At 43.2% G+C, this 27,510-nt stretch overlaps 8 protein-coding genes across 11 annotated transcripts; 3 read left to right on the top strand and 5 right to left on the bottom strand.

Moving 5' to 3' along the window:
- Window positions 1-1,138: 1,138 nt before the first annotated feature.
- On the top strand, window positions 1,139-4,581 carry mio (GATOR complex protein mio). Its single transcript, XM_018003056.2, has 5 exons — window positions 1,139-1,550; window positions 1,626-1,877; window positions 1,949-2,879; window positions 2,944-3,978; window positions 4,038-4,581. Exons 1-5 carry the CDS (start codon window positions 1,259-1,261, stop codon window positions 4,126-4,128), a joined length of 2,601 nt encoding a protein of 866 aa, XP_017858545.1. The 5' UTR covers window positions 1,139-1,258; the 3' UTR covers window positions 4,129-4,581.
- A 59-nt stretch (window positions 4,582-4,640) lies between these two features.
- On the top strand, window positions 4,641-9,461 carry papi (tudor and KH domain containing protein papi). Of its 4 annotated transcripts, none has more exons than XM_089465923.1 (5): window positions 4,641-4,730; window positions 6,900-7,324; window positions 7,442-8,260; window positions 8,324-8,430; window positions 8,497-9,461. In XM_089465923.1, the coding sequence occupies exons 2-5, from the start codon at window positions 7,020-7,022 to the stop codon at window positions 8,991-8,993; spliced, it is 1,728 nt and encodes a 575-aa protein (XP_089322049.1). In that variant the 5' UTR covers window positions 4,641-4,730; window positions 6,900-7,019; the 3' UTR covers window positions 8,994-9,461. The 4 variants fall into 4 exon arrangements, with proteins under 4 accessions (XP_089322049.1, XP_017858547.1, XP_089322047.1 ...); XM_018003058.2 differs by having other exon boundaries at window positions 4,694-5,069; XM_089465921.1 differs by lacking the exon at window positions 4,641-4,730 and adding an exon at window positions 5,798-6,047.
- Window positions 9,191-9,994, bottom strand: LOC108610776 (protein C10). Its single transcript, XM_018003068.2, has one exon. The coding sequence runs from the start codon at window positions 9,851-9,853 to the stop codon at window positions 9,503-9,505; it is 351 nt and encodes a 116-aa protein (XP_017858557.1). The 5' UTR covers window positions 9,854-9,994; the 3' UTR covers window positions 9,191-9,502.
- A 241-nt stretch (window positions 9,995-10,235) lies between these two features.
- Window positions 10,236-14,547, top strand: sau (Golgi phosphoprotein 3 homolog sauron). Its single transcript, XM_018003066.2, has 5 exons — window positions 10,236-10,950; window positions 13,182-13,309; window positions 13,377-13,495; window positions 13,553-13,728; window positions 13,795-14,547. Exons 1-5 carry the CDS (start codon window positions 10,732-10,734, stop codon window positions 14,041-14,043), a joined length of 891 nt encoding a protein of 296 aa, XP_017858555.1. The 5' UTR covers window positions 10,236-10,731; the 3' UTR covers window positions 14,044-14,547.
- A 1,144-nt stretch (window positions 14,548-15,691) lies between these two features.
- Window positions 15,692-20,885, bottom strand: Sec24CD (COPII coat complex component secretory 24CD). The gene is made up of 7 exons (XM_018003055.2): window positions 20,273-20,885; window positions 18,950-20,005; window positions 18,428-18,884; window positions 18,253-18,368; window positions 17,329-18,196; window positions 16,458-17,248; window positions 15,692-16,399 (listed from the first exon to the last, which is right to left on the bottom strand). Exons 1-7 carry the CDS (start codon window positions 20,528-20,530, stop codon window positions 16,259-16,261), a joined length of 3,687 nt encoding a protein of 1,228 aa, XP_017858544.1. The 5' UTR covers window positions 20,531-20,885; the 3' UTR covers window positions 15,692-16,258.
- Window positions 20,886-21,193: 308 nt separating this feature from the next.
- Window positions 21,194-22,497, bottom strand: Tengl3 (Testis EndoG-Like 3). The gene is made up of 2 exons (XM_018003061.2): window positions 22,167-22,497; window positions 21,194-22,096 (listed from the first exon to the last, which is right to left on the bottom strand). The coding sequence occupies exons 1-2, from the start codon at window positions 22,338-22,340 to the stop codon at window positions 21,260-21,262; spliced, it is 1,011 nt and encodes a 336-aa protein (XP_017858550.1). The 5' UTR covers window positions 22,341-22,497; the 3' UTR covers window positions 21,194-21,259.
- A 229-nt stretch (window positions 22,498-22,726) lies between these two features.
- Window positions 22,727-23,896, bottom strand: Tengl2 (Testis EndoG-Like 2). Its single transcript, XM_018003065.2, has 2 exons — window positions 23,630-23,896; window positions 22,727-23,570 (listed from the first exon to the last, which is right to left on the bottom strand). Exons 1-2 carry the CDS (start codon window positions 23,795-23,797, stop codon window positions 22,785-22,787), a joined length of 954 nt encoding a protein of 317 aa, XP_017858554.1. The 5' UTR covers window positions 23,798-23,896; the 3' UTR covers window positions 22,727-22,784.
- Window positions 23,897-24,102: 206 nt separating this feature from the next.
- Window positions 24,103-27,203, bottom strand: IFT46 (intraflagellar transport 46). Its single transcript, XM_018003060.2, has 3 exons — window positions 26,844-27,203; window positions 26,437-26,734; window positions 24,103-26,354 (listed from the first exon to the last, which is right to left on the bottom strand). Exons 2-3 carry the CDS (start codon window positions 26,572-26,574, stop codon window positions 25,302-25,304), a joined length of 1,191 nt encoding a protein of 396 aa, XP_017858549.1. The 5' UTR covers window positions 26,575-26,734; window positions 26,844-27,203; the 3' UTR covers window positions 24,103-25,301.
- Between the last annotated feature and the right edge of the window lie 307 nt (window positions 27,204-27,510).

Genomic DNA, 27,510 nt, shown 5'->3' with positions numbered 1-27,510 from the left:
ATCTTGATTATGGATTACTATGAGGATATCCTTTTGATATCCTTTTTATAAGCGAAATCAATTAAGGGCTTGGGCAAATCGAGCTCAGCTCGTTGATGGATATTTTATGGATACATGTGACATTACTGACCAGCCGCATTCTGACTCGAATGCCTGTCGGGATGAAGGGGTCGCCATTATAGGCTGCCATATTTGATGCTGCTTTGTTTCCGCTTCCGCTGTGCACCGCATGACGCAATATGAGTGCACAAAGCGATGCGCTTTTCTTGTTGTTGTTGTTGTTGTTGTTGTTATGATGGCTGTTTTTATAATATCTCAATTGAATTGGCATGACAATTTCAATCAATACACAGCACGAAATTACACAGAGTTATTAATTTTTGACAGCACTCGTTAATCCCACAACAAAGATGTGAATTTTCATATGAAATAACCGAAATATGCCGCAACACCGCAAAGAGCAAAGATTGAAACTACCAACGCTTCGCTCTGAGCAGCCCAGTCGCCCAGCGTGTATATCGAATTGAGCATATGTGAATAATTACATACATTTATACGAGTTAAAGACAATTATGTTGATTCACTTGAGTAGTTACCTGAGCGCACCTCTTTGAGCTCTATGCCTACGCCTATCCGTTACATATGTGTGCTTTCGAGTGGAACAATAGATGAGCATTATGCTCACAATGAATGAACGAAAGGTCGGAGGGTAAAATAAAATAAGCATAATTATATGTAATGTACATTAATAACAATCGCAAGTTGTCTCATCTTCGCTCGTTGTCATATTTAAGTTTGAAAGCTGGCGCCATCTAGAGCCAACGATAGCAAGATTCAATTGTAATTAGGCACGCGAGCGCCATCTGTGTTTGCTGGCTAAAATAAGAACTGTTACATATGTATTTGAATGACTTTAGTGGTACTTGTATATGTGTATTAACGAAGCACTCAAACCTTACATATATACAACTAGTCAGCAAATCTCCTGTTAAGACGTTGATCTGGTAAATTTTAGGTACACCAACTAGCAGTCGTTAAATTATAAAATCACAAATAGTAGTTCTCAGAGTAAGTTTAACATATTTGCTCCACATGTTAACTAACAGCTGAGTTCGGCCGGCACTGTTAGCTTAAATCGCTCATTTCTAGCTGCACTATCAGCTGTTTTGTTGTTTGGTTATTATTATTTTTTTGTATTGTGACTGATAAGAAGCGACGCAATTAGATTGTGCCACTAAATGCAAAATATCGCTCAAAGATGAGCGGCAACATACACGGCATCAGTTGGTTTCCCAACTTCCCCGACAAGTTCGTCTCCTGGGGCCAGGAAATCAATTTGTACGAAGTGCGCAGCAAAGAGGACTCAACCCAGAAAAGTCGCTTGCCCTACATTCCGGTCAACTTTCTGTCCAACGAGACGCGCTATCAGTACGCTCGCTGCGTGGCCACCTCCTATCACAGTGACCAGCCGATCATTGCCGTCGGCCTGGCCGATGGCAAAATCGGCATCTGCAATTTCCGCGACACCTACGACAGCAGCTGGGAGTACAGTACGACGATATGGCATTGACGGCTCCGCTAAAGCATTTTCCAAATTGAGTTTCTTTCTTGTAATCTTTTTGCAGCACCCCGACAGCAGCGCATGTGCACGTGCCTTGCCTGGAACGAGCTGGATGCAAATATATTGGCCATTGGCCACGATCGACATCGCTCCGATTCTTGCATCACTATTTGGGACATTGAACGGGGCGTGCCCAAGGAAACAGCGAATTTCTTTGGCCTCGCCGAGTCGGCAAATTCTTTATGCTGGGACCACAATCATCGTATGCTCATCGCTGGAATGAGCCAGAAACTGATCAAGCTCTTCGATCTGCGGCGTAATTTAAACCAATTGATATGCTTGATGCCTATTTAATATTTGTTCTTCCTCTACTATGTCTCATTTTAGAGAGCAACACCACCTGCCAGTCCATACAGACGAAGACAGTGCAAGGCCTGTCCGTGGCGCCCAATGGCAACTATCTGTGCAGCTATGTGGACTCCGTGATCATGCTGTGGGATCTGCGCGCCATCGAGCGACCCTTGCGACAGATTCAATCGTCCAGGAATCACATGCAGATCAGCTGGTGCCCCACCCGCACGTCGCTGCTGTCGTCGCTGCAGCGCGATTCGCCGTACATCACGCTCTACGACATTCGCAGCGTGGACAACGAGTCCTGCCGCGAGGTCTACCATGTGAAGCGCCAGATCAGCCCCCTGCCGGCCAAGTATCAGCACAGCGGCAAGTTTGCCACAGTCAACTGGCTGTCCTGGCATCCGCGGGACTTCGAACGAGCTCTGCTGCTGGCGGATGCCCTTAATATATTGGAGTTCCGGCTGCCCGCCAGCTTGCATACGGCATTCAGTAATCGGAGCAAGCTGCCGCTGCTCATGCAGCGTCCTCTCTATGCTCCAGCGCCCGTTGGTTCGTCCACAAATAATCAGGAGCCGACGCAGGCGCCGAGCAGCTGCAGCACGAACAGTGCCAGCAGCTCGCTGAACGAATACAACGTCGGCTCCTCCCTGAGCTTCGATTTTCTGGAGCGCGAGCTCTTCGAAGAGGATCTGTTGGAGGAGACGCGACAGCGAGCGATGCAGGACTACGGCATTAAGCCGGACAACACGCGACTCGCTGAACTTCATCTGAGTCCGTATCTGCGCAACGTTTGGGCCACCCTCAACAATATGCACAGCGAGGAGCGCCTGACGGGCCTGAAGGCCACGCTCGGCATCAACCTGGGCCACACCTCGGAGGCGCTGATGGCCAGCTCGCGCATTGAATCCCAGTTGCTGCAGTGGCCCGACGGCATCAACAGCTCCAACAAACTGGTTACCTATAGGTAAGCGCGAAAGAACCGCAGCTAACTCTAGGCTCATTTCATCATCCTTTAATCTTCGTTGCAGGAGCGAGCAGCGAGACAAAGCTCTGCAGCTATGCGGCTGGTCATTTGAGCACGAGCTGGACCGCTTCATCGACGAGCTGTACGCGAACAAGGAGTTCAGTCGGGCGGCCATGATCTGTGTTTTCCACTTGAAGGTGCTGGCCGCTTGCAATATATTGTCCCGGGCGGCGGACAAGCAGCGCGATCCCAGCATGTATCGGATCACGGCGATTGCGTTGTCCAGCTTCAATGCGGATCGCTGCAGTTCGACGTGGCGCAACCAGCGCTCCAGCGCGAACATGCAAATTCAGGATCCTCACTTGAGGGCCATCTTCTCATTCCTCACCCTGGAGGGGGACAATTTCGATGCGGTGCTCCGGGAGGAGGGTATCTCGCTGGCAGATCGCGTGGCCTTCGCCTGCAAATATCTATCGGAAACGAAGCTCACAGAGTACATCAAGCAGAGAATTCAGCGCTGCATCGAATGTGGAGACCTGAATGGCTTGCTACTGACCGGCGAGTCCTTGGATGGCATCAATATACTGCAGGCCTACATGGATGCCAGCTTTGATGTGCAAACGGTCGCCCTGGTGGCCATCAATTTCTTCCGTAACGAGCATTTCGCAGACAATCGAATCCAGTACTGGGTGGCCAGCTACTTGGACTACCTGAACAGTTGGGGCCTGTGGGAGAAGCGAGCGGAGCTGGATATTAAAATAGAGAATATACGCACCTCGACGCGAAGCGCTCGCACCGTCTACCTGTCGTGCAATTTCTGTGGCAAATCCGTGTCGAATGCGCTGCTAGATGAGCCTCGACCCCGCAGCACCAGCACCAGCACAAATCGCTTATCCTCGTGTCCCAGCTGCCGGAAGCCACTGCCGCGCTGCTCGCTCTGCCTGATGCACATGGGCACCATGATAAACACGACCGCCAGCGAGAAAACGTCAACGGAGCTGCAGGGTGGCTGGCAAATGAAGCCGTTCTCCAAGTGGTTCTCCTGGTGTCAGACGTGTCGTCACGGCGGCCACACCGAGCACATTGTGCAATGGTTTAAGTAAGTCCATTCTTACTATTTAAATTGTATTGCGTAATCCGTCTCATACCTAATTGCAGACAGAATTCCGAGTGTCCGGTGTCGTCCTGCAACTGTCGCTGCTTTGACATGGATGGCACCAAACCAAACGCTTTGCGTGAGATTTCCTAGCTGCTCTACACAGACTTGCAACAATAATTACATAAAATACGCCCACGCCATATGGTTCGCCTTAAACTGATAAGTGTTCATTGTACTTAGACAACGGCACATGTGCCCGTAGCTTAAGTTTATTATGACCTACAGCTTATAGCTGCTCAATTGCATTTTTTATCTACATACATACATATATCAAAATAGCGCACACATAGATGGCGAAATGATGCCGCCAAAGCAGTTAAATTGATTCAAATTCAAAATTTTTCACATATTTACAGCACTGGCATCGAAACTAACTTTATCGATTGTCGATAGACATTTCTGTTGTATTTGTTGTTTTCTTTATTGTACATCTAATTTTCAATCTATGCTTTTACTTTTAATATGCAATACTGCAAATTTTTAAAAATCTTGTACTGGATATTGGTTATTAAATAGAGAAATTCAATATCGATTCTAAAACAATATATGATTTATGTTTGCCTGATAAATGAACTAAATCTATGAACGATAATCTCTCGGCTCATTCGGTTCAATAGTTTATTCATTTGAGTCAATGTTAAATTTTGATACAATTCTATTCTACACGTTTTTGTACGCGTATCACACTTTGTGTAAATTTATATATATTTTTATATTCTTTTAACTATAGACGTTGTTCGTTCAATTAAATACAGTTACCATACATATCTATCAGTTCTACCAAATTAATTGCTCAGCAGTTCGTGTACCCCGAAGCGGCGAAAGAGCGAAAGAAATCGCAAGTGTGTGTGCAGACCTACGAATTTCGGAAGCAGGGGCAGACTGAGATTACAATCAACGCACGCTTTGTTACGCATTCCCTTGCACCGCTTTTATTGTTGACCGTCGATTGTGGTGTCTGTTTATGTGCTAGAGTGGGCCGGGAGATAGGCCAATTCACGTTTTGCTGGTTTCGGTCGGAGTTGAAAATCGTGAGTGCAGCTTGCAAATTAAAAATGCTAATAAACGCTGAGAAAAGCTCGTAAATAGATGTTGCCAAAAATACTCCTAAGCGACTAAGAATAATAATAGACCACAAAAATCATTTGATGTGTTCCCAAAATACAAAATACCTTGTCTGAATATGACGTCGATATTTTGTTGTTGCTTATATTGTTTTTTTAGTCCCAACAATGCGAACTGCGAAAGTTGAAACATTGCCAAATAATTTCAACCTGCTATCAGCGCGTGACCCTCAAAATATGGAAATTTTATTTTTAAAGACTTGACTTTTGTTAAATAACCCTTTCTAAACAGCTAGATCGTATATATGGCTTTGAGACGCATCCTTTAATTGTAGACAAAACAGAAACACTCAACCAACGGCTTATTATGTCATTTAACTAAATTTAGATTTGAGCGCACAACGCTGAAATACTTTGCATTTGAAGCTCTCTGGCTTAAGGCGCTCTCCCGCTCTCAATATTTTAATTATTTCTCTTTTGTCATGTCATAACTGTTTACACCTCAATCTTTGTTTCCCTATGCCATTCATGTTTATGTTGTTCCAGTTGTTGTTGCTCATTAAGTGAGCCGGCGAAATGCACAATGAAAACAACAGAAAGCAGCGAATGTGATTGAGAGAGAGAGAGAGAGAGAGAGAGCAACACAAACAGCTGACGCCATTGAGCAAAACGGCGTCGGTTGAGGGAAAATTCAAATTATTGCAACAGTTATTTATATTGAACAACGCGAGGCAGACAAGCGAGCGCTCGTCGCTCTGTCGAGTTTTTATTGTTGTATGCCTCATTATTAAAAATAAACGAAACGATTCCGAACGATACCGAACCTATCCAATAAAACGCTTGATTGAACTGAAGCGTTCCTTTGCATATGAGTGCAATACCGAAGCAAAGCTTAATGAAAACAAACGACTAAACTAAAATCAACACCTAAAACTCAATATCAAGGTCAGCAGCTTCAAGAAAAATCTATAAGGCACACTTTCAGCTGGTATCTATATCAGCATATAAATATGTATTTTCATATTCTAATTGCATTTTTATTTATGCCTCTCGAATAGAGATAGAGCGCGGAAAAGTTCTGCTTGCTCAGCATAATTTGCAGTTTTAGCTGCTCAACCAGTATTTATTTGATAAAGTGCATGAACTTGTTCGCCGAAGGACAAGTGCAAAGCGCTCCGAGCGAACTTCGCTTTGAAAGCTCTCAGTTCTCTTCCGTGTGAGTTACGTGATCCATTCAGAGTGCGCATAGAATTTGACGAGTCTAATTCTCACAATGTTGTCCCATAAACTATTCAAGCAGTAGCTATCAAAATCGTTTGTATATTTGTCACAGATGCTGTTCAAACATTGGGATTCACTGTAATTGCGAATGCAGTGATATTCTGTGATAGTTCTGTGAGTATGTATTGCGATTTTGTAGCGCAGTGTAAACGTAAACGTCACATGGCTATTTGTTTTGGTGCTGTCATTTGTGTATCTACCTGCCAAAGAAAAAAACTAAAAATCTTTGAAACATTTATATTCTTTTTGCACTTTTTCATTAACATCTTGCTGAATTATTAGTGATAAGAATATTATATAACAGCCAATGGAGGATAGAAGATGACGCGCTTCATTGAGCAAACCCATGCTTACGTTTGAGCTGTGGGGAGAAACTCATTGTCGCTGTTGATTTTTTACTTCTACTTTTTTTATTGATTCTTTGACCCGCAAATAGAGCCTAGTCAATCACGCAACATACCGTTAGCTTATAATGTGGACCTTGAAAAGAGCTTTAGATTTGATCTCTACTTACAGTTTGACTCTAAGCTGTCATCTATGCTGCAGCGCCGTTCGTAAGGTGCGAGACGACGGAAAGAAAGAGTGAAAGATCCTCCACACCATCATCCACACAGCAAACACACTCAATAAGACAGAATGTTGCGCAATACGCCTTTCGCCGGCACGCCCACTTACAAATTACTGCTAGGCTTTGGCCTCTGCTCGCTGGGCAGTGCCATGCTCTACGCCTACTTCAAGTCCCGCAATGACGACAAGGATGAAACGGGCACGAAGGAGCGAACAGAAGGTGGACCAGAACAAATGCAGCAACAGAAACAACAGCAAAAGGAAATCTGTCTCAAAATCGTTGTGGACAATGACCACGTACCGTTGATAATTGGACGCGGCGGCGCCAACATTAAACTAATTGAAGAAAAGACCGGGGCAAAGATAAGATTACGGTAAATATTTAACACAAGTCTTAGGCGGAGAAAGAGAAGAGAACGAGCTCTCTCTCTCTCTTTCTTTGTTTGTTATCGATATCAATATAAAATAATATTGAACATTGTTATTCCCAGCGATAAGGACAATTCCCACAAGTTCTGCGACATAAACGGCTTGCCCGATGCGGTTAAGGCGGCTCGTGTTATGCTCATCAAGGAGATTGAGCGTGCACCCATTGTCAAGATGGAGCTGCTGGTACCACAACGGTTGGCCAACAGGATCAGTGGACGCGGAGGTGAGATAATACAGGAAATTAGCCGAGCATCATTGGCTAAGCTCAGCATCGATCTAAATGGACGCAATGGCAAGGCCAAGATCAGCATTGTTGGCAACCAGAAGCAGGTGAACATTGCCCGCAAGCTGCTGGACGACCAGATCGAGGAGGACGAGCAGCTGCGACTGGCTGTCGATGAGGTGGAACAGCATCGCGAACCAAGACGTTCGCCCAGCTACAGTCTCACCTCTAGCGTGTACTCTTCACAGACATCCCTCAGCTCCCAGCCGCCGCGCGACAAGCTAATGGCCTCTCGTGGAGATGAGAAGCCCATGGAAGTGTACGTCTCGGCAGTTGCATCGCCCACAAAGTTCTGGGTGCAGCTGGTGGGCCCGCAGTCCAAGAAGCTGGACGACATGGTCAAGGAGATGACCGCCTACTACAGCAATGCCGAGAATCGCGCCAAGCACCAACTGACCGCACCCTACATTGGCCAGATCGTGGCCGCCGTCTTTAAGTTCGATGAGAAATGGTATCGCGCCGAGATCGTGGACATTATGCCCAATCAGTATAATCCCAATGAGCAAGTCATCGATCTGTACTTCGTGGACTATGGCGACAGTGAATATATCTCTCCAGCAGACATTTGCGAACTACGCACCGATTTCCTAACCCTAAGGTTGGTATATCAATTACTATATTTATGTATTAGTACTAGTAATGACTGCTCAAATGCTTTCAGGTTCCAGGCAGTTGAGTGCTTCTTGGCCAACGTGAAATCAACTATTCCAGATGAACCTAACACCTGGCAGAAGGCATCTATATCCAAGTTCGAGGAATTCACAGAGGGTAAATATCATTTCCTTTTCGCATCGAAACGCAAATTTGTATAAGTGCTAAAATTTGAACAAACAGTTGCTCATTGGCGCAAGCTGATCGCACGGGTGGTCACTTACAAGGAGCGTCCGAAGGTGACGAGCGCCGCCAATGCGTCCGCACGAGATGGTACACCGCTGCCCGGCGTGGAACTGGTCGACCCCACCGAGGGCGCTGAGATGAACATTGGCGATATGTTGATAATGCAGGGGTATGCCCTGCCACTGGATGATTCATATCCGGTGAGATCACGCTCCACGTCGCCATCGACTCAAAGTGATTCCACCATCGAGGAGCTGTGCGCCACAAATACGCCCCGAACGCCGCTCACCCCAATGTCGCCCATGTCACTGTCAATCACAAACGATGTGGACAGTGTAGAGGATGCTCACTTTGCCAATCAGCTGCAGCACTTGGGGCAGAAGCTGAACGGCAATGACTTGACCCATATCAATCCAGTTCAACTGACCACAGACGACATAAAAAACAGGAATGGAGAAGCCATCAAGAGCACACACAGCGATGTGGCTCGCTAATTCAGATTGGCACTTCTTAATTCTCAAAGTTAGTCTAAGCTAAGCTCTCGCCTTATGATAATTGTGGGTAGTCATTGTAAAAAGGCAGCTCACTACTTGATATGTATATAAACTTAAAGAAGCTTAAAAGAAAAGGACAAACAGAAAACAATACAAAACAATTGTTTAGACTATAAGTAATTAAGGTATTGAAACAATTTCTTTAATTTATCATACGAAATTTGACTGTTTATTGTGCTATATGAACAAAATGAACCAGCATAATTCTTTATTTTTTGTTTATTTAATAGAAATGCCATGTTACTTAGGCTGAAATCAGATGTACCAGATGTAAGTGGCTAAATAATTTTGTAATTTACATAAATTGTACTGGATTATTGCATTATGCCAGATATCAGAGGCACATCAGAGCCCAGCTTTAGCGTTAAAAGCTCAAAATACAATTCAAAAAAACACTGTTGTACTTAATACTATTGCAGTCTCTTTAATGTGCTCAGAGAATAGACTATTCAGATGAGTATATCGTTGGTAGTGTTAATAGCTATAGGTGGCAAGTAAATAGCTCGGATCTGGCTGCGCAGGCGTGCGATTTCCATGTCGTCGCGCTCCATTTCTCGTATGAGCTGCGAGAACTGGACGAGGCCCTCACGATTGCCGGGAAAGCCGTGCACCTTGATTACCTCCAGCTGCAGCTGCATGACCAGCGGGAAGACATGCTGCATCATTAGAATCATTTCTTTGCCCGCTGACGCCTTTGCTTCGGATAGTTTTTTTGAGTTTTCAGGCTGATTCACTGTGCGTATTATATCCATTAGTATTTGCTTTGCGCTGTCATTATTGAAACTGGCCAGGTAGGACATTTCTAACTTATTATATATATTTATCGTCTTTTATGTTTAAACAAACAGTACAAAACAAAATATCTCTATATTCCTTCACACCCACTGCACATACACACGCTTACCTTGCTCTTTGACACTCACATCGAACTGGCCATTCACAATGTGACGCAATTGTAGTGCTGTTAAGTGCCTAAAGCCAGAGAACAGCTGTTCTATGGTTCACACAGCGAGTTAAATACATTTCGAGCAGAAAAACTGTATACGTTGACCTAAAAACATTTTTTCATACATAAATATAATATTTGTTTTTGATTCAGACGTGCAGCATCAATATTAGTGCAAGAAGTATTACAACCGTGGCGTATGATTCAGTTCATCGTGCGCGGCATTGCTCAACACTAGACGAAAAATGTCACGTCGGAGAAACAGAAAAGACACAAAAAATATATTATAAAGCTCATTATGTGCAAGTATTTAAATAGATACAAAATATTATAAAAATATGCAATTGTATATTTAGTATGTGCTTTAATTGATTCGAAAAATTGTTAACTTAAATTATAAAGTTTTAATAAAATATATAAACAACAACGAAGGCGACGTAGTTTTGGGTGCATTTCATTAGTGCGAAAAGAAGAAAAAACAAGAAGCGGAAAAAGTGTGACAAAACCAAAAAAAAAAAAAAAAAAAAAGTCAGCAAAACTTGCAGTATAATAATAACACACAAAGTAATAACACGGAGCCACAAACACAGAGAGAGACACACGCACACCAACACGACAGAAGTACACAATAGGCAGCAAAGAGGAGGCAGGTGGCAGCTCAGTCAACAATTGTGCCACACATACAAAAAATAAATAAAAATTAAAAAGTAACCGCAAAGAATCATAAACATAATGAATCGTAGCGACGGCTTGGTTAGGCGCGCTGTCAAGCCACGCGAGAATGGAGCCGAAGGCGGTGGAGCTGGTTTGAATGCGAACACACCGGACGACAATCAGGACACGCACGACAGCAACAAGGATCAGGAGGATAACATCGATGATGGCGACTCCAAGGAGACACGTCTTACGCTTATGGAGGAGGTGCTGCTGCTTGGCCTTAAGGATAAAGAGGTGCGTTATTGTCGTTTACCTGCAGTCTGATAAGACGTCTTATCAGCTGCGTGTGTATCAAATTTTGTTTATCTTTGGTAAATAGTATTTCATTTCACCAATATACATTTATATAGAATCGCATTTTTAGTTTGCACTTAGTGACGACAGCAAAGTTTTCAAAACTACTTAATTGGCAGCTTCCGTTATTGTTTTCTGTTTTGGCTATTTCTCACTCTTCTTTCACTCATTCGCCAATCGAGCAGCTCATCATCAGTTAAGCTTAAACCATGCTATCGATGTTGTTGTAGGCTTAATTCAAGATGCATTAGTTTGTGTTGAAGTTGTGGGCAATAAGCTTCAAAGCTCAAGCTCCGTAACTCTGTTAACAGTATATGGATACAGAGGAAGACACCGAACGAGTTTAGCAGCGAAGCTATCAGAAGTATGCTTTGGCCTTCTTCGCTGTTCAGCTTATCGTAGATTCTGTGAAAGCTGTGTGATTTATCAAGTGGCATAATTGAAATTACACCCATACATCAAATGTCCAACTCTGGACGATCTTTTCAATTGCCTAAAAGCTTGAGGGCAACTGCGATCTCTAGAGCTTTTTGCCTTGCCGCATTTTGACTTCTGAGCCCCCATGGTCGAACTTCAACCGATGTGCTTACGCACAGTCTTAAACTTAAACAAGTTTCGTAAGTCTTTCACGCTCATATTCAGCTCGTAAGGTGCTCGCTTGCCATTTGCATAATAACGAAATGCTCATTAATCTCGCACATGCTTGGCAACAGCTGCTGATTCCAGTGGCTCTCTCATTGTATGTATGTATGTATATGGAGTATCCATACGTGCCCGTATAGGGCTTGCGAATGATACTCATTTTGCCTTTGCCCGTGCAATCGCATTGTGCTTTATTTGCTGCCCTGTTTTATCATCTCGTTCTATGAGCTTGTTTGCTATCGTGTGTGTGTGTGTGTGTGTGTATAGAGCTTGCTTCCAGACTCACCCACCACCCCCACACATGTCGTGGAATTTCGACGTGTCGTTCGCTTTCCACTTGTTCGCTTTGATCGTTTTGTTTCGCATTGGATTGGTTTCTTCTTCCATCTACTGCTTCTGGTGCTGCTGCTGCTGCTGCTGCCACAACTTTTCTTATCAGCAAATATTTTGTTCTTTTTTCATTTAGCTAATTATTTGAGGAAGTTACTGTAGTGCGTTCCTATTCTTATTTATGTACTCACTTATCGCAAATAACGTCGTTAACGAAATGGTTTTTATAACATTTCAATGGGAATGATAATGGGAAGTCGTTGTTGCAGCCCTCGCATATTTCGAACTGTGACTCACTAATGGATATTAGTTAAATATGTATATATTACATGTATATACATTATTCTTATGTACGATATATCAAATGTGGTTACATTTTACAATTTTCCGGCTCTTTAGTCACAATCGAAGGGCCGCGTTATACATTTCGTTTTAGCTTAAACAAATTCAACTGTTTAAACTTTAAACAGTTGGCAACGACAGCTGTAAAAGTCGGGAACATTTCACACCCGTAACAGACATGCCTAAATTCGACTCTAATATTTAGCTGGAATAAACAAAAAATAATAATAATAATAATCTCATAAACAATTATCGAACAAACATTTAACAGATATAAAGATATATATGTGTTCATTATAGAAGAACATATAAGAGATATTAATATTAATAAATTTATTATATTAGTTTTTATTAGTATATATCAATGATAATATTAATTAAGTGCTTATTTTATTAGAAATTGGCTATTTGGGTTAGGATTAGTTAATTGGATAGGATTAGTTAGGATTAGTTAATAGGATTAGTTAATTTAGCAATTTATTTGAAAGATATGAAATCCATTAAATAAAAGTCTACTATTATTCGAGCTCAAAATTATAAATTGTGTTTGTTTAATTTTATGTATTGGTGTGGTTTCCATAAAAAACAACGGTACAAAATTTGTTGATTGGCAAAGAAAATTAAACTCGAAACATGAGAGATAAAGAAGTTGTCAATTATGTTGGCGCAAAGATTATAATGTTAAGAAATCAAGTTTAAGCCCAAAAACTGTCAAGAGCCTGAAAATCGACAAATAATAAATTAAAAGGAGTGAAAAATGCATGAAAATTGATAAATTGCCTTAGTAAAAATGTTTGAACTTCAACTCTACAAAAAATTCATATTTAATATATTCTATTGGTTATTTATTGTAACAGGGTTACACATCTTTCTGGAATGACTGCATATCAAGCGGCTTGCGTGGTTGCATTCTCATTGAGCTGGGCCTGCGTGGACGTGTTATGATCGAGAAGTCGGGCATGCGGCGTCGTGGCTTGTGTACAAGGTATCAACATAAATCTGATCAGATCCATCATGATCGACACTAATATGTGATTTGTGATTGTGTGCAGAAAGCTAATACTGAAATCGGATCAACAAACTGGCGATGTTTTGTTGGATGAGGCACTGAAACACATTAAGGAAACAGATCCACCAGAGACGGTGCAGAGTTGGATCGAATATCTAAGCGGTAAGTGTTTCACTTGGAACGTGAAAAAAATTGTTTGCTTAAATTTCAACGCTGCAGGTGAAACTTGGAATCCACTGAAATTGCGTTACCAGCTAAAAAATGTTCGCGAGCGTCTGGCCAAGAACCTCGTCGAAAAGGGTGTGCTCACAACGGAAAAGCAAAACTTTCTGCTCTTTGACATGACGACTCATCCGCTCAGTGATAATGTGGTTAAGTGCCGTCTGGTCAAGAAGGTAAGTTGAGCCGCATATGAAATAGTTTTGTCCATTTCTGAAATAATCTTGAAATTTGTATTACAGATACAAGACTCGGTACTTTCCAAGTGGGTGAACGATGCGCAACGCATGGATAAGCGGATGCTGGCACTTATCTTCCTGGCGCACGCCAGTGACGTCATCGAGAATGCATTTGCGCCGCTCAACGACGATGACTACGAGGTGGCCATGAAGCGAGTGCGCGAACTGCTGGACCTCGACTTTGAAGCGGAGGCGGCCAAACCGAATGCAAACGAAATACTTTGGGCTGTGTTTATGGCGTTTACGAAATAGGGCGATTTCCTAACTCCACAACCCCTCCCTAAACCTGGCACCACAGCAGTCAGCAGCAGTACACACACAAACAAATACACAGTCACACACATATATACACTCTCACACACAGCTACACTCCCAAGATTTTCATTTTTGGCTGCTTGTTTTCCCACTGAATCGGGTGATTCCAAATGCGCCCGAGCTTCGGATTTCCTTCAGTTAATTTAAAAAAAAAAAAAAAAAATAGTACGAGAGACAGTGCGCTGGGTTATAGAAACAGATATGTATATATATTATTTTCTATATTCCGCCCTCAAAATATCCAATGAAAAATCTTTCGTTTTATTTCGTTTATTTTTTGATTATTATTTCATTTCGCAATTTAATTTATATGAACGAAATGCTAGCTATTAGTTGAATTTTACTAACAATTATATGCCGTATTATTCCATAAATTGTGTTCTATGTAATTTGCAACAATTTCGGCATGCGAATAAACAATATATCAAATTTTCATCAGAAGAGGAGTCGTCATTGCTTAAACATAATACAAATAATTAAGTTGTAAACTGCAAGTTTAAATGATATATTCAATATTTTGAGCTGCGACCGGTTTTTTATGTAATTATATAAACTTAACGTTAATTGTAAGAACTAATTCTGATGCAAGCGCATTAGCATGTTTAGAAATCTGTCATCTGTGTGCCCTGAATGTTTGCCTATGCTAGGATTCAATTTAAATTTATATAAATTCTCTACTTGTAATTTGGAAAACAAATTGAAAAGAAATGTACACAGAGTGACGGACCGTATGAGGGATTGCATCTTAGGCAATGTTTATTTAATTGTTATGAATTTCGGGAACATTGAAATCGAAAACTTTTCTAAACATACAAAACGAATGAAAAACAATCTAAAATTTATGTAAATGTAAAATGTGCACGTCAAATAATAAAAAATCTAGATATTTAAAGGCCTAATAAATATAATAAAATATAAATATAAATATATATACATATATAAATATCTTTTAACTACTTCTCTTTAAAATTTTTTAGGAAAAATTTTTGATTTCAGCACGCCAAATTTATTTACATTTGAATTTTAATATTTCATTAAAAAAGTTCGAGCCACACTGAAGATAGTCAAAATATAATTGTTTCAAATCTCTGTTTATAAAATTACGAAGCATACCATTTTTGCCAGTTCTACAAATAGTGATGCATTATTCGTATATATTTGATTTAATATCATCGGAAATTTTATTATATTTTTATTTGAAAAATAAATTTCAAATTTTTTACTCAACAAATTGATTGACTGACGTTTATTAAAATTAAGTAAACTTTTTAAGTTCAATGAAAACGATAGTTTTTTTTTATATTTTTTTAATAAAGTTTTTATTTACTTTTCAATAGATCTTCTTGCACAAAGATTTTGGTGGTTGTAAGGGAGAGGGGGTCTCATATACCAATTAAATATTAAAATAATTCTCACAAGAAATTTGATGGGTATTTATAGATATTAATAATCATTTGAATTACGATACAACAAGTACATTACGTGTGGATAACGAAATATTGCATGTAGCTAACATATTTTTTTATTTCCAATTTATCCTGATTTCTGGAAAGAATTTCATTTCAGCATATACATATATCGAAAATTGATGTGTATAGAATATTTATTGCATCAGGCTTCATTCACTGTTTCGTTTTAAACTAGGGAAATTTCTCGTGTAACTGTGGTGCTGACATTTTTAATTTCATTAAAAATATCCACGTCATTTGAACGGCCAATTTGAAGAAAGAACAAATAAACACGAAATTAATTTGTCTAATTGAAGTTGCTCGTTTAACAAATGTTTATAGAGCAGAAATTCACATACAAACACACACGCACACACAGATAAGCATATGGAATACTTAAGATTGACAACAGAAATATAGAGAACATGCAAAATGTGTAAAGTTTAATAAAAATTAATGGAAGATTTGTAACGCTCGAAATGATGTCGCGGCTATATGTTTATATGTATATATATGAATATGTATGTATAATTGAATTTATGTCTGCTCTATATGCTATAAATATGCAAACGCGCTCATTTAAATCGACGACTGCTGAACGAGAGACGACGCATGCGCGCCCGATTCTGTGAGTAGCTCCTGGACCAACGCTCCTCAGTGGAATAGCAGCTGGCAGTCGGTGATTTATGTGAGTTGCCTACGTGCTAACTTAACAGGTCCTTGATCTCCTTATGCATGTGGCACAGGAAATCTACATAACTAGCCGAGCCATCTGTGCCTCGATCCTCGATAAGGAAATGCCGGAACACGCTCTCCAGCTTGTCGTTCTGCCGCACACAGGTGACCTGGAAACAGCCAAATGGAGTCAATAAATTCCAAAGGTAGTTATTCTGCACAACTTACCCGCATATATCGCGTGCGCTCTTCCATAATCTGGTCGATGATGCCAGTGATGCGACGTGCCAGCGGCGTATCTGCGGTGATTGCGAATCGCTCGGCATTCACCTGTTGCGTGCATTGGACACCGAATACGGATTGCACAAACGAGGGCGACAAGGACTGGCCCAGCCAAACAAACAGATGCACACCGTTCTCCAGTATGTATGCGCCGTCTTCGGTTATCTTCTCATGTGTGCAGCGCACCGGCGTTGGCAGCGACGTGTCATCGATATCCACGTTGTGAATGGGAATGAAGCGTGGATATAAATAGTTGACCGACATATTCAGATCCATGGCCAGCACAAATTGTATAACATAGGAGCGATCATCCAGAGTCATATCAGAGCCACCAGAGACGGCATCGTTCTTCAGCAAACAGGATGCGTACAGCGGCAATAGCTTCAGGCACTCGGGTAGTATCAATTGGCCAGCGGATGTTGGCGATGTGCAGTGCTTGCGATAGCAGGCCAAAATCTGTGCGGATCGCTGTATGAGATTGTCTTTGACCTGTTTGGGCGAGTGCTCCATCAGCTTGAAACAGGCCTGCTTCGCAAAGAACAGCATCATGGCGTCCAGGTCACAGCTCTTGAATACATCCGCAATAGTTACAGTTACGCGCAGAGCTAAATTCAATATGCGCAAACGTCGCTGCCCACTGCACGATGTATATAGCAGAGCCACCTGTATGTACACATTTTCCTCTGGCGCCAACTTATCATCATGCTTGATCTCAATGCTCACAGACTTGGTCGCATCTGTAAAATGTAAAACAAACAGAATTTGTTGTAATTTGTTAATCAAATCGGATATGTATATTTGCTCGCCCGCGACTTACCAATGCTTGCCAGCTCCACGTCAGTGGTATTTGACATGTAGAAGTGTCCAAAGAATTCTGTAGGTCGAATACCCGCCGAGGTGCGAACACGCATCACTGCATCAAATGCGATTGGACGCGATACGTTCTTAATAATATCTTCAATAAGACGCTTGCCATCGAGCTCAGCTTGGAAATATGTATACTTGTAGACCTCGCCACCGGTCAGCCGCGACACTTGTCCAATGGTCGCAATGTCAATGTATGCATTGTTGAACACAAATAGATCCACGGAACAGCCTTGCTGTACGCATTCCTGTCCCAGCTGATTGTACACTGTCGTTTGGGGCGTCAGAACCGTCTTCTCCTTGTCTGTGCCAAGCAGTTTGCGATCATCGCGATTCTTGAGCTTGCCAGGTGCCTCCGCGATGGGCAGCGTTGAATTGAATACCAATAGCTTGCCAGAGGCATTCGATGCCTTGAGCGCTTCCAGACCGGCCTGTATGGCTGGATAGAGTATAGTTTCTGTTTCCTTGGTGTCGACAAACATGCGCGGTATTTCCTCCATTAACGCATCGATCACCGCCGCGGACTCCTCTGGATGACAGAGGAAACCATCAAGCAGCGGCATAAACATCTCCTGCACATCGCCCACAACCATCATCTGTGGTTGAGCTAAACTGCTTTTGATGTTGTAGAAGTGAACGGTGCTGTTATAAGTTATGAAGCCGACGCGCACCTTTGACTTATCCTGGCCCTGGTCAACCGGCAAATGTTTGAGTATGTTCTTGATTTGCGAGCAAAGCAGATGCACCAATCCGGACTTGATCGTATTGTACGATACATCTATGACGAATATAAACGCGGGCACCTCTGGCGCCGTATTGTTCTAAAAATAAACCAATTCAGCAAAAGAATGGAGACGAATCAAATAAGGACACCTACACGACAGTAATCCTTGGTGGCGAGGAATTCGTAAGTGCCCAAGAGCAGTTCCGGTCGCTCATGCTTGTCCACACGCTGTCCAGTGTGATCCAAGTGCTGATAGTAATCGGGATGCACTATAAAGAGTAATTTCAAATTTCAATTCAAGCAAATGAGTTGTGTGTTTAACACTTACCTTCTGTTGTAACCTTGCACATAAGGCACTGGAAACGGCGGCCAGCGTCCACGAACTGCATGTTGGGCGACATATAAGCCTTGCAGCGATTGCAACGTATTGGGCCCATGTCTCCAAAATTGACAATTGGTGGTTCCATTTCGCCTTTGCCAATGCGCGCCAGAGGTGAAATGTTGAGCGTTAGGGGCAGTGCCGTCGTCTTCAACAAATCACCCGTATTGGGTATGCAGTATAGGGAGGAGCGTATGAAGCGCGGTGAGGAGTTGCCCTGATCGTGCACCACAAACTTCGTGGTTACCAGCGGCGGCAATAGGCCCGGCTGGTTTGTTACAAAGATTCCACCGGCTGCTTGCTGATTTTCAATCATCACCTGTATGGGATTGGGCATTTGATCGGGATCTAGGCGACGCGGCGGCGCCTGTTGATACATACTTCCAGCTCCTGGCATGGGCGGTTGCTGTAACAATAAGTTGATAATATATTAATATCTTAGCAATAAGATGAATTGCAGCAGATACTTACGTTATAGCCAGGACGGCCGGGTCCTGGTTGTCCAGGATAGCTGCCAGGCTGGGGAGGATAGCCAGGCATGGGCTGTTGCGGTTGCTGACCAGCCTGGGGCGGATAGCCGGGCATTGGCTGAGGCGGATAACCAGGCATGGATGGCTGCTGCAACTGTTGCCCGGGCTGTGGTGGATAGCCGACAGCTGGAGGTGGAGCTGCGCCATATTGTTGTGGCCCTGCCTGCTGTCCTGGTAATGGAGGTGCACCTGGATATGCACCCGGAGCCGAAGTCGGAGCCGAAGCCGGACCGGGACCCGAAGCTGGTTGACCAGCATATGAGCCAGGAAAGTTGCCAGGTGGTGGCACTCCATAAGGATTACTACTTGGACCACCAACGGAAGGAGGCTGAGTCACCATGCCAGGCTGCGCGAATGCAGCTGCTGGAGCACCGCCAGCAGCTGGACGCTGGGGAGGCATACCAGGCTGTGCAAACGCGGCTGGAGCAGCTGCACCAGGCGGCATCTGCGGTTGACCAGGTCGCCCATAGCCTCCCGCCTGCGTTACAGGTGGCAGTGCCTGTCCAGGAGCTGTGGATGTTGGCGGCAACTGCTGAGCAGATGATTTTGGTGGCATATGCGGCAAGCCAGCCAAGCTGGCGCTATTGAGTGTCATCTGGTTAATGCCACCGGGTACGTTTTGCGGCATGGTTGCAGCTGCCGATGTTGGCTGAGCCATGTTGGATGCCGATGATGTGGGCGGAAACATCGACGGCGCTGGCGACGGTGAGGGACCTGCTGCAGCCGCAGAAACTGGCGGAGCCGGAGACGGAGACGGACCTGCCGAGCCGTTTGCATAGGCTGCAGCGTAGGCATTGTTGTTGTTGTTAAAATTCATGCCTGAACTAGCCGGTGGCATGGGCTGCGACGTTGGCGGTGCGTTCGAGTTGAATTGATTAAACGGGCCCGATGGTGCAGCGACAGGAGCTCCAACTCCAGCAGTAGGCATGCCAATCGGTGGCTGCGAGGGCTTTAAAGGATTACCACTCACACTCAGGCCACTCATCGACGTGGTCAACTTTCAAAAGGCAGCCAATGAAAGAGAACGACAGAGACGGGGAGATATAGATAGAGATAAAGAGTACTAAATTAACTACATGCTAAAGCAATTCAATTATGTGAGCGCTCTTATCAGACAGCTTCCCATATGAAATACTACTTGACCTCTTTACACTGGCTGTGACATGAGTAAGTAAAGGAAACATTATCGTCAGGGCACATAAATTGAACTTATTATTTGTGGCAGTGGCGATTAGGCAACTTGGAAATAGAAGCTTAAGCTCACCTGCTGCTGATAGTTGCCGTTTACATAGGGTTGTTGAGCAGATGTCACTGGAGCACCATATTGTTGTTGTTGTTGGGTTGGTGGCTGCTGTTGTGGCTGTTGATGTGGCTGCTGTTGTTGTGGCGGTGGCTGCGATTGCAACGGTTGCTGTTGTTGTTGTTGTTGTTGTGATGGCCAACCCGTCGGTCCCCGTGGCGGCCCCGCTGGATATTGTGGTTGAAATTGTGTCGGCGGTGGACCATACATGTTTGGATTCATTTCTTTATATATTGGCCTGCGAGCAGCGACTCAATATGAGCACATAAAACCGTAGCAACAACTTTCACACACACACAACACACTCTAATTGCAGCTCAAAGTTCGCGTTCTCGTTTTCACGAATTCGAACGATTTCAAACGTTGTTTCGCTGAAATTTGGGCCTAGATGCGTTGTCTTGCGTTTGTTGTGCAATTTTTTGCAGCTTTCGCTGGGTATGAGCGCACAGGTAACGTAGTTTTTAACAAAACTTCCAAGCAAAAACGAACTTCCACGTCAGTTCGCTAATTCGATTTTTTTTCTGCCACTTATTAGTTACATTTGACAGTTTGCCACGTAAAGTTGTCGCCTGTGCGACATGTATCGATATTTTTCACTGATGTGCACTGCCAACGATGCTTTCGATATGTTGCGCGATATTTTTTAAAAAACATATTGTAAATGTAATAGATAAATCGCAGAATTTTTAATTAAAAGTTATTTTTAATTCAAATTAATTAAACTATTATTTATTATGCCTTGTGAATCTGTGCTCAGGAATATTAAACTGCGAATTATAATTTAAACCATTGCAGTTGCCGCCATGAAATAAAAATAGTTGTGTATTGATATATCGATACCTAACTACTAAAAATACCGCTGCCCAAATAGTCATTGCCACTCTGTTATTTAGCTTGCAGTTATATTTGAAATGTCAGCAGAAATGTAAAATCGAATATTATTTATGACAATTAATTTCGCAGAGTATTTACATGCATTGAGTGAATTGACTCACTAAAATATGGACGATTGATCGGTTGATTGTTAGTTTTATATTGTTTTTTCTCGAACCGCACAGTTGACTGAATACCTTCGAAAAACCGAAGACCAGTATGTCGCTCAATCTCGGCAATATCACAGAGATAATCTGTCAATACGGTGCTATGGCATGTTGAACTAAGTTTATTATCTATTATGTATCCTTCCATATAGGGACTACACTCCGGCAGCTGGGGATCAATAATAAGCACCTTAAAATAGTGCGAAGGCATTGGCAACGGAATCCAATCGACAATTTGATATTCCAAACTCCAATCCTCACCAGGCCGACAACACGGCAAATACATAGGACCCGTATAAACATACACTGAGTCGTATTTCTCAGTCATTTGGGAAACATGTTCTTCCAGCTTCCGCCAAATTTCCCGCTTAAATGCTTTGCAAACGCGTGTGGCTCCGCAGCTCAGCACATAGACATCATTGTAGCGGAGATGCAGGGCATCGCCGTCTCCCTCGGTTGTTAGTTTCCTATAGTTGCCCTTCAAATGCTCACACATCCATTTGGGAGCATTGGTACTTAGGTCTTGCGACACCACATAGTCCTTATGCACATACAAGTTCTCCATGCTGGGCAGGCCATATTTGATTAGATCCAGCAAATCGGGCGATATCGACTCCGGCCTCTTATCGAAAAAGATACTGTTAACCATATCAAATAGCGCATATATCAGACGATCGCGTATTCTGCTTGTCAGACATTTGGAACGGTTCCACAATCTTGCTTCGTGATCTGTTCGAAATGTGGACACCTAAACAGGGAAAAGACATTGATCTATTATTCATGCTGAGCTATATCAAAATATAAAAAAATGTACCTACGAGTGGATATAGTTTTCGTCGATGATGAAACACGTATGGATCAGTTTTGATCATCCAGAACAATTGGCGAATCGCACTCTCCTGCTGGAAATAGGCACCGAAAACGAATCCCGTTAAGCCCGCCAGCGCATAGAACGCACAGCTCTGGGCCCCGGGATCTACAATGTGTGACATAATGAAATGCAACTAATCTATTTAGGTAACTATGTCTTTTAGTGCCACCTATTTACTATTAATTTTGTGTGGGATTTTACAGATCTCAATAAACAAGTGACAAACGTTAATGATATCATAGCCTACTAATTTCTGAAGGAAATATTACATATATATGATATATAGAGAGTATGTTTCATATTATAATTAAGATAAACTTTTTTAAATTTATTTGTTTTAGCCTGCATTAATCGAGTTAAAATATATTCTTAGCTTTGACCGATATTGCCCACAGTTAGTGCAATGTAATTACCAAGTACAGCTAAAATACTAACTCCTATTTATTAGGTTTGGTTCTGATTCTACCAATTTGTATTCCCAATTATGAAAACCAAAATAGTTGGGTCTGTCTTAAACCAAGAAATAAACTTTACTTTTTAAATTCATTTTAGTTCCACATGAAATTTAAGCAAAATCTCGAAAAACTTTCGATTCACTTGGATAGTTGCTGCCAAAAATTGCACTTCGGCGTATGCCCTGAAAGAAATGAAGGCCTGCAAAGTGTTCAATCTCCCGTATATCACAGAGAAAATCGCGTAGGGTCGACTGATCCGGTATGGGCGCATTGGGCAGCACATATGCCTCCATATAGGGCTTACCCAAGGGCAACCTCGACTCCACCATGATCACCTTGAAGAAGTGCGTGGGCACTGCCACCATATTTTCGCCAATCATTTGGTACTCCACGCTCCATTTACGATTGCTCTGTGCCCGAGGCTTAAACAACGGACCGGTGCACACATATACCGAACCGAAACTCTGTGTTAGCTCCCTAACGTAGATCTCCAACTTGTTCCAAGCGCCGCTATTGAAGCCCTGCCCTATTTGTGGCGCTATGTTGGTCAGCAAGAAGGTTTCATTGCAGTGCACTTGTGTGCCTCGATGATTACCAGCGGCCGCCAGATGACCACGATCGAAGCCCGAGTGCTTATAGTCGGCGAGCGTTGAACGAAAGTTTGAAGGCACACTCAGATCTGCACGATAGGTGGCGCTGGCGCGGCCAACGCCCCGTGCACCCTGCAAATTGGCCAATTGCAAGTGCTCGCAGACCCAATGCGCCACGCGATTGCGACGATCGTAGGACAGAACGAAGTCACTGTAGAGCCTCACATCATCCAGGCCCGGAAATCCATACTTCATAATACGCTGCACATGATTCGGCGCTCCATTCGGGACGTTGAAGAAACCGAACTGCGGATCAGTTCTTGCATACTATGATTAACATTGACCACTCAATTTGACTAGCATACCGCGGCGAAGATCTTCGGACTGATATAGTAGGCGTAGACATCCTGTTGCACGAGCTGTTGCAGCTGCCGTGTTGCATGGGTGTGCTGAAAGTAAGCACCAGCCAAAAAGCAGCCAACTGCAGAGGCCAATCCAAATGCCACGCCCAGCAAGCGCCAAAGGCGTCGCATGAATAATAAAAATAGAACAAACTAAAAATTTTTGTTTGTAGTGATTCTGGAATATTTATACAGAGTTACCTGCGATTTCCCTGTACCCTAAGCTCAAAAGGAAATTAAATAAATACCCAAACTTAAAAAGGAAATATAATATAATAATTAATAAAAAGTATATATAAATATATATAAATGAAAATAATTATATAGTGAATAAAAATTAAAATTAATAAATAAAAATCAAAATTGATAAATAAATAAATTAATTAATTAACTATTCAAGCACTATCTACACTGAAATAGAATTTTACTTGGGCTATTGGATTACTGGTCAGATATCTGAAGCCATCAGATCCTTAATCTTCCGCAGAAACTTTATTTCCTTACTGTTTGCAAACAAAAAATTGGAAACAAAATTTTTTTTTTTAAATTACATATACAAATAATTTACTTTTGACTGAAGTCGAATGGTTGAATTGCAAGTTATCCTCATAAGTGATAGAATTATGGTCAATAGAAGACATTGCACTGCCCATTGCAACGTCTAGAGCAGGCGATGCAGAGGACGGCCAAAATGAACTGCAATGTAATGCATTTGGCAAGCGACGACTGTTTTGATTGACAGCTGGACGGACCACAAGGACATGGCGTGGATGCATAATGCATAATGCGCTTGCACACGGGCGTAGCGAGACTGTCGATAAGGGGGGTTTCCTATTGAATTGCCGCCATATTCTGTTTTACGATTCATTTTAAACAGATTTCCGACTGTGACAATCTTTGGGGCTATCAAGCCCCACTCACCCCCGCTCACGTACGCCATGCACATCACGAACAGCAGTGTCTACATCGAAAATGCCATTAATGGCTCTTTGCGGGTGTACGCATAATTAAGCTCGTCAAATTGTGGCTGGGCTTGGAGGCCGTGAATGTTGTCTTAAGCGGCTCTAATTAGCCAATTGTTGTTGTTGGCGATGATTGGTCTAACGGATGATTGGCTTAACTCCTCGTTGCACCTGACTACAACAGGTTGGCTCTGCAGTCCTAATTTACACTCTTCACTTCACTCTTTTATATCAGCTTAGTGCGGCTATTCTTATTACTTGGTCTGTTGTCCATTTTTCATTCAATACTCTGGCAGTTTATGTTCAGTTTATGAAGGGCAAGTCCACACCCCTAGCCCACACCAACACCCATTGCCCATACCCTCATGCAGCGCATGAAAAAATTGCAAACCAAATTTCATTTTTGTCCCGCAAAACTGCAGATAAAACGGAACTCGCAGTACAAAGTGCAGCGGACGTAAAGCTCCCAACCCCAGCATCAACTTGAACCAAGAGAGACAAAGATAGCCATAGACATAGAGATACAGATAGAGTGAAAGAGTAAGGTGCTTTCCAGTCGATTTAATGGCCAAACAGCGGTCACATCCCGCACAAAGGCAAACAAACGGCGTCTGGCTGTCACTTAATCGAAGCCATTAGCGTTATTAGTGCAAGACCTCCATAAACTGCTGCGTCTACTCCCAGGCCTGACTGGCGGCCAGGTAGAGGGCAAACAGCGTCTGTATATTGTGTATGTAATCCGATTGGGTTTCCAGTGGCCCCTCCACACCGAAGTGTTCGCACAGCGCCCGAACGTAATCGACCAGCGAGATTTGTTGCTGCAGACAGGCGCGATAGGCCTCGTCGACAGCCTCCTTGCTGGCTGGGGTGCCAAAGGAGCGGGGCCAGTTCTCCAGCAGGGCGTCGATGTCCTTTCTGGGCTGTGCGTCGTACATGGATTGCGTCATGTGAACCTGCTCCACCTCAGCAATCCACTTCTCAATATCCTTGGCCGTCTTTGCGGTGGGCACCTGCGTCGCCGAGCGAGCGGCATGGCGCGAATTGCCGGCTCGGCTGCCACTCAGCACCGAACGCAGCTTCATGTTCAGGAGGCTGGGCTCACTCTGTGCGCCAGATGGCTCGTCCAGCAGCACGAGGCCCAGGCGCTGCAGCTGCTCATCCAGCTCGCGCTGACGCGGCGCCTGGGGCTGCAGCAGAGCCGGCGCCTGCACCTTCAGCATGGCATCTACATCGCCCACGGCGGGCACAAACTCCGGCACAAAGGGCTGCAGGTGGTAGGGCGTGTCGATCGTTTGCGGCGTATACTTGAGTATGTAGGGAAATAGTTCCTTCAATTCCGGTTGCAGCGGAAGCTGCTCCCACTTATCCGGCGTCAGCTCAAACGTAGTCCCTTTCTCCTGCTCCCGCCCAGAGCTGGACCGCTGCTGCGTCTGTGGCTGTGGCAGCTTTTTTTGTTGCTGCAGTAATTTGACGCCTGTTGTCAGCTCTCCGGCTGCCTCATCCGAGCTACCAAAGCTTAGCTGGTCATCACCCATGGCCATTGGCTGCACATTCCGTGCGCTGCCCGGACGCGTCAGTGGCCGTGAACCGGACGCCGCCGTGCCGCCCAACTGCAGTTCGCTATCGTCATCATCGTCGTCATCGTTGTCGCTATCATCGCCCTCATCGTCGTGGTCAATGATGTCTTGCAGCAGGCCATCGTCGTCCGCGGAGTTGCCCTGCATTTGCTGCCAAATGTGTTTAGTATATTGTTAGTATATACTGCACATCTACATATATATATGTAGTTCTCTCTGATTATTCTCTTACCATTTTCCGCTGCCTGCCTTCTGCTCGAGTTGCTGCTCCTCCGCTCGCCCGGCTCGACTGGCGCTCCATTGGCACCCTGCTCAGGTGCTTGCCATCCGCTGACCCACTGATTGTGATCTCTTCGTCATAGTAATTCATTTTCTAATTTCTTTCCTTACAAATGCTGTTCACCTTGATGTTTTTCTTTTTTTTTTCAGAATATATGTATCTTGCTGCGGATTCGAATTTTGCGTACTTCCGCCGAATCGCAAATTCACTTGCTACCTTTTGCAGGTGTTATGCTTTTCTTTTGCTTTACCTGCGCAAAGAAAAACAATTGTCAATTGTTTTGGGCCCATCCGTTGCCTTGACAACCAGCGCGTTGCTGTTGTTGTTTTTGTTGTTGTCTGTTGGCCCGGCTTACTTACATGTATTCCGGTGAAACTCTCCTGCTATCCGTGCGGCTGTCCGGCGGAGGGAGCGATAGCCATTTCTAGTCGGATTTAATTACATGAAATGGAAATCTGATTTTGCAATACCCTTCCAGCACCTCGTCGATTGTCTGTGACTATTGCGACTGTTGTGTATATTGTGAATACCTGCCTAATTAAATGAATGAATTCTCAGGCGTACGTAGGCCTGATTTTATGACGACTGTTCATTAATGAACCTCAGTTTGGGTTTTCTCAAAATGGTTTTACGATCGAGCTGAGATTTGCATACGCTCAAACCAAAGTCTAATTGTAGCTGGCGTCTGTTCTAATGCCTCTTATGTCTGGTCAGGCTTAACTTCAGTGAAACCTTTTCCTAAATAAGCATATATCACAATAATTAAAGCAAATTCCAAATATTTAAATATTTAAATCTTGTTATTAGTTTCGTTATTTCTTTAGTGCTCTCCGAAATACGTTTTGTGCTTAGATCATATTCCGAAAAGAGATTTACTATACTTAGGAGCTTAACTTTGCTGATTAGCCATATGAGCACAACTTATATTATTTTAATACTCCAAATTATTTTAAATAAGATTAGAACATGTTTTAAAATTACATTAAAAACTGTTAAAATTTCTACTTCCTTAGCTAGTAAATGGTT

Source organism: Drosophila arizonae, chromosome 3, assembly GCF_054131065.1.
Source record: "Drosophila arizonae isolate 15081-1271.41 chromosome 3, UAZ_ARI_1.0, whole genome shotgun sequence".
Lineage (NCBI taxonomy): Eukaryota > Metazoa > Arthropoda > Insecta > Diptera > Drosophilidae > Drosophila > Drosophila arizonae.
This window is presented reverse-complemented; position numbering and strand designations above follow the sequence as displayed.

Coding starts and splice junctions, on each gene's coding strand:
- mio (XM_018003056.2), top strand. CDS start 1,259: ATGAGCGGCAACATACACGGCATCAGTTGGTTTCCCAACTTCCCCGAC. Junction 1,878..1,948: donor CAAGCTCTTCGATCTGCGGC/GTAATTTAAACC, acceptor GTCTCATTTTAG/AGAGCAACACCACCTGCCAG. Junction 3,979..4,037: donor CACATTGTGCAATGGTTTAA/GTAAGTCCATTC, acceptor ACCTAATTGCAG/ACAGAATTCCGAGTGTCCGG.
- papi (XM_089465923.1), top strand. CDS start 7,020: ATGTTGCGCAATACGCCTTTCGCCGGCACGCCCACTTACAAATTACTG. Junction 7,325..7,441: donor GGGGCAAAGATAAGATTACG/GTAAATATTTAA, acceptor TGTTATTCCCAG/CGATAAGGACAATTCCCACA. Junction 8,431..8,496: donor GTTCGAGGAATTCACAGAGG/GTAAATATCATT, acceptor TTGAACAAACAG/TTGCTCATTGGCGCAAGCTG.
- LOC108610776 (XM_018003068.2), bottom strand. CDS start 9,853: ATGTCCTACCTGGCCAGTTTCAATAATGACAGCGCAAAGCAAATACTA.
- sau (XM_018003066.2), top strand. CDS start 10,732: ATGAATCGTAGCGACGGCTTGGTTAGGCGCGCTGTCAAGCCACGCGAG. Junction 13,310..13,376: donor CGTCGTGGCTTGTGTACAAG/GTATCAACATAA, acceptor GATTGTGTGCAG/AAAGCTAATACTGAAATCGG. Junction 13,496..13,552: donor TTGGATCGAATATCTAAGCG/GTAAGTGTTTCA, acceptor TCAACGCTGCAG/GTGAAACTTGGAATCCACTG.
- Sec24CD (XM_018003055.2), bottom strand. CDS start 20,530: ATGAATCCAAACATGTATGGTCCACCGCCGACACAATTTCAACCACAA. Junction 18,885..18,949: donor CCGGCCGTCCTGGCTATAAC/GTAAGTATCTGC, acceptor TTATTGTTACAG/CAACCGCCCATGCCAGGAGC. Junction 16,400..16,457: donor AGCGCACGCGATATATGCGG/GTAAGTTGTGCA, acceptor GGCTGTTTCCAG/GTCACCTGTGTGCGGCAGAA.
- Tengl3 (XM_018003061.2), bottom strand. CDS start 22,340: ATGTCACACATTGTAGATCCCGGGGCCCAGAGCTGTGCGTTCTATGCG. Junction 22,097..22,166: donor GACGAAAACTATATCCACTC/GTAGGTACATTT, acceptor TTCCCTGTTTAG/GTGTCCACATTTCGAACAGA.
- Tengl2 (XM_018003065.2), bottom strand. CDS start 23,797: ATGCGACGCCTTTGGCGCTTGCTGGGCGTGGCATTTGGATTGGCCTCT. Junction 23,571..23,629: donor GTCCGAAGATCTTCGCCGCG/GTATGCTAGTCA, acceptor ACTGATCCGCAG/TTCGGTTTCTTCAACGTCCC.
- IFT46 (XM_018003060.2), bottom strand. CDS start 26,574: ATGAATTACTATGACGAAGAGATCACAATCAGTGGGTCAGCGGATGGC. Junction 26,355..26,436: donor AAGGCAGGCAGCGGAAAATG/GTAAGAGAATAA, acceptor CACATTTGGCAG/CAAATGCAGGGCAACTCCGC.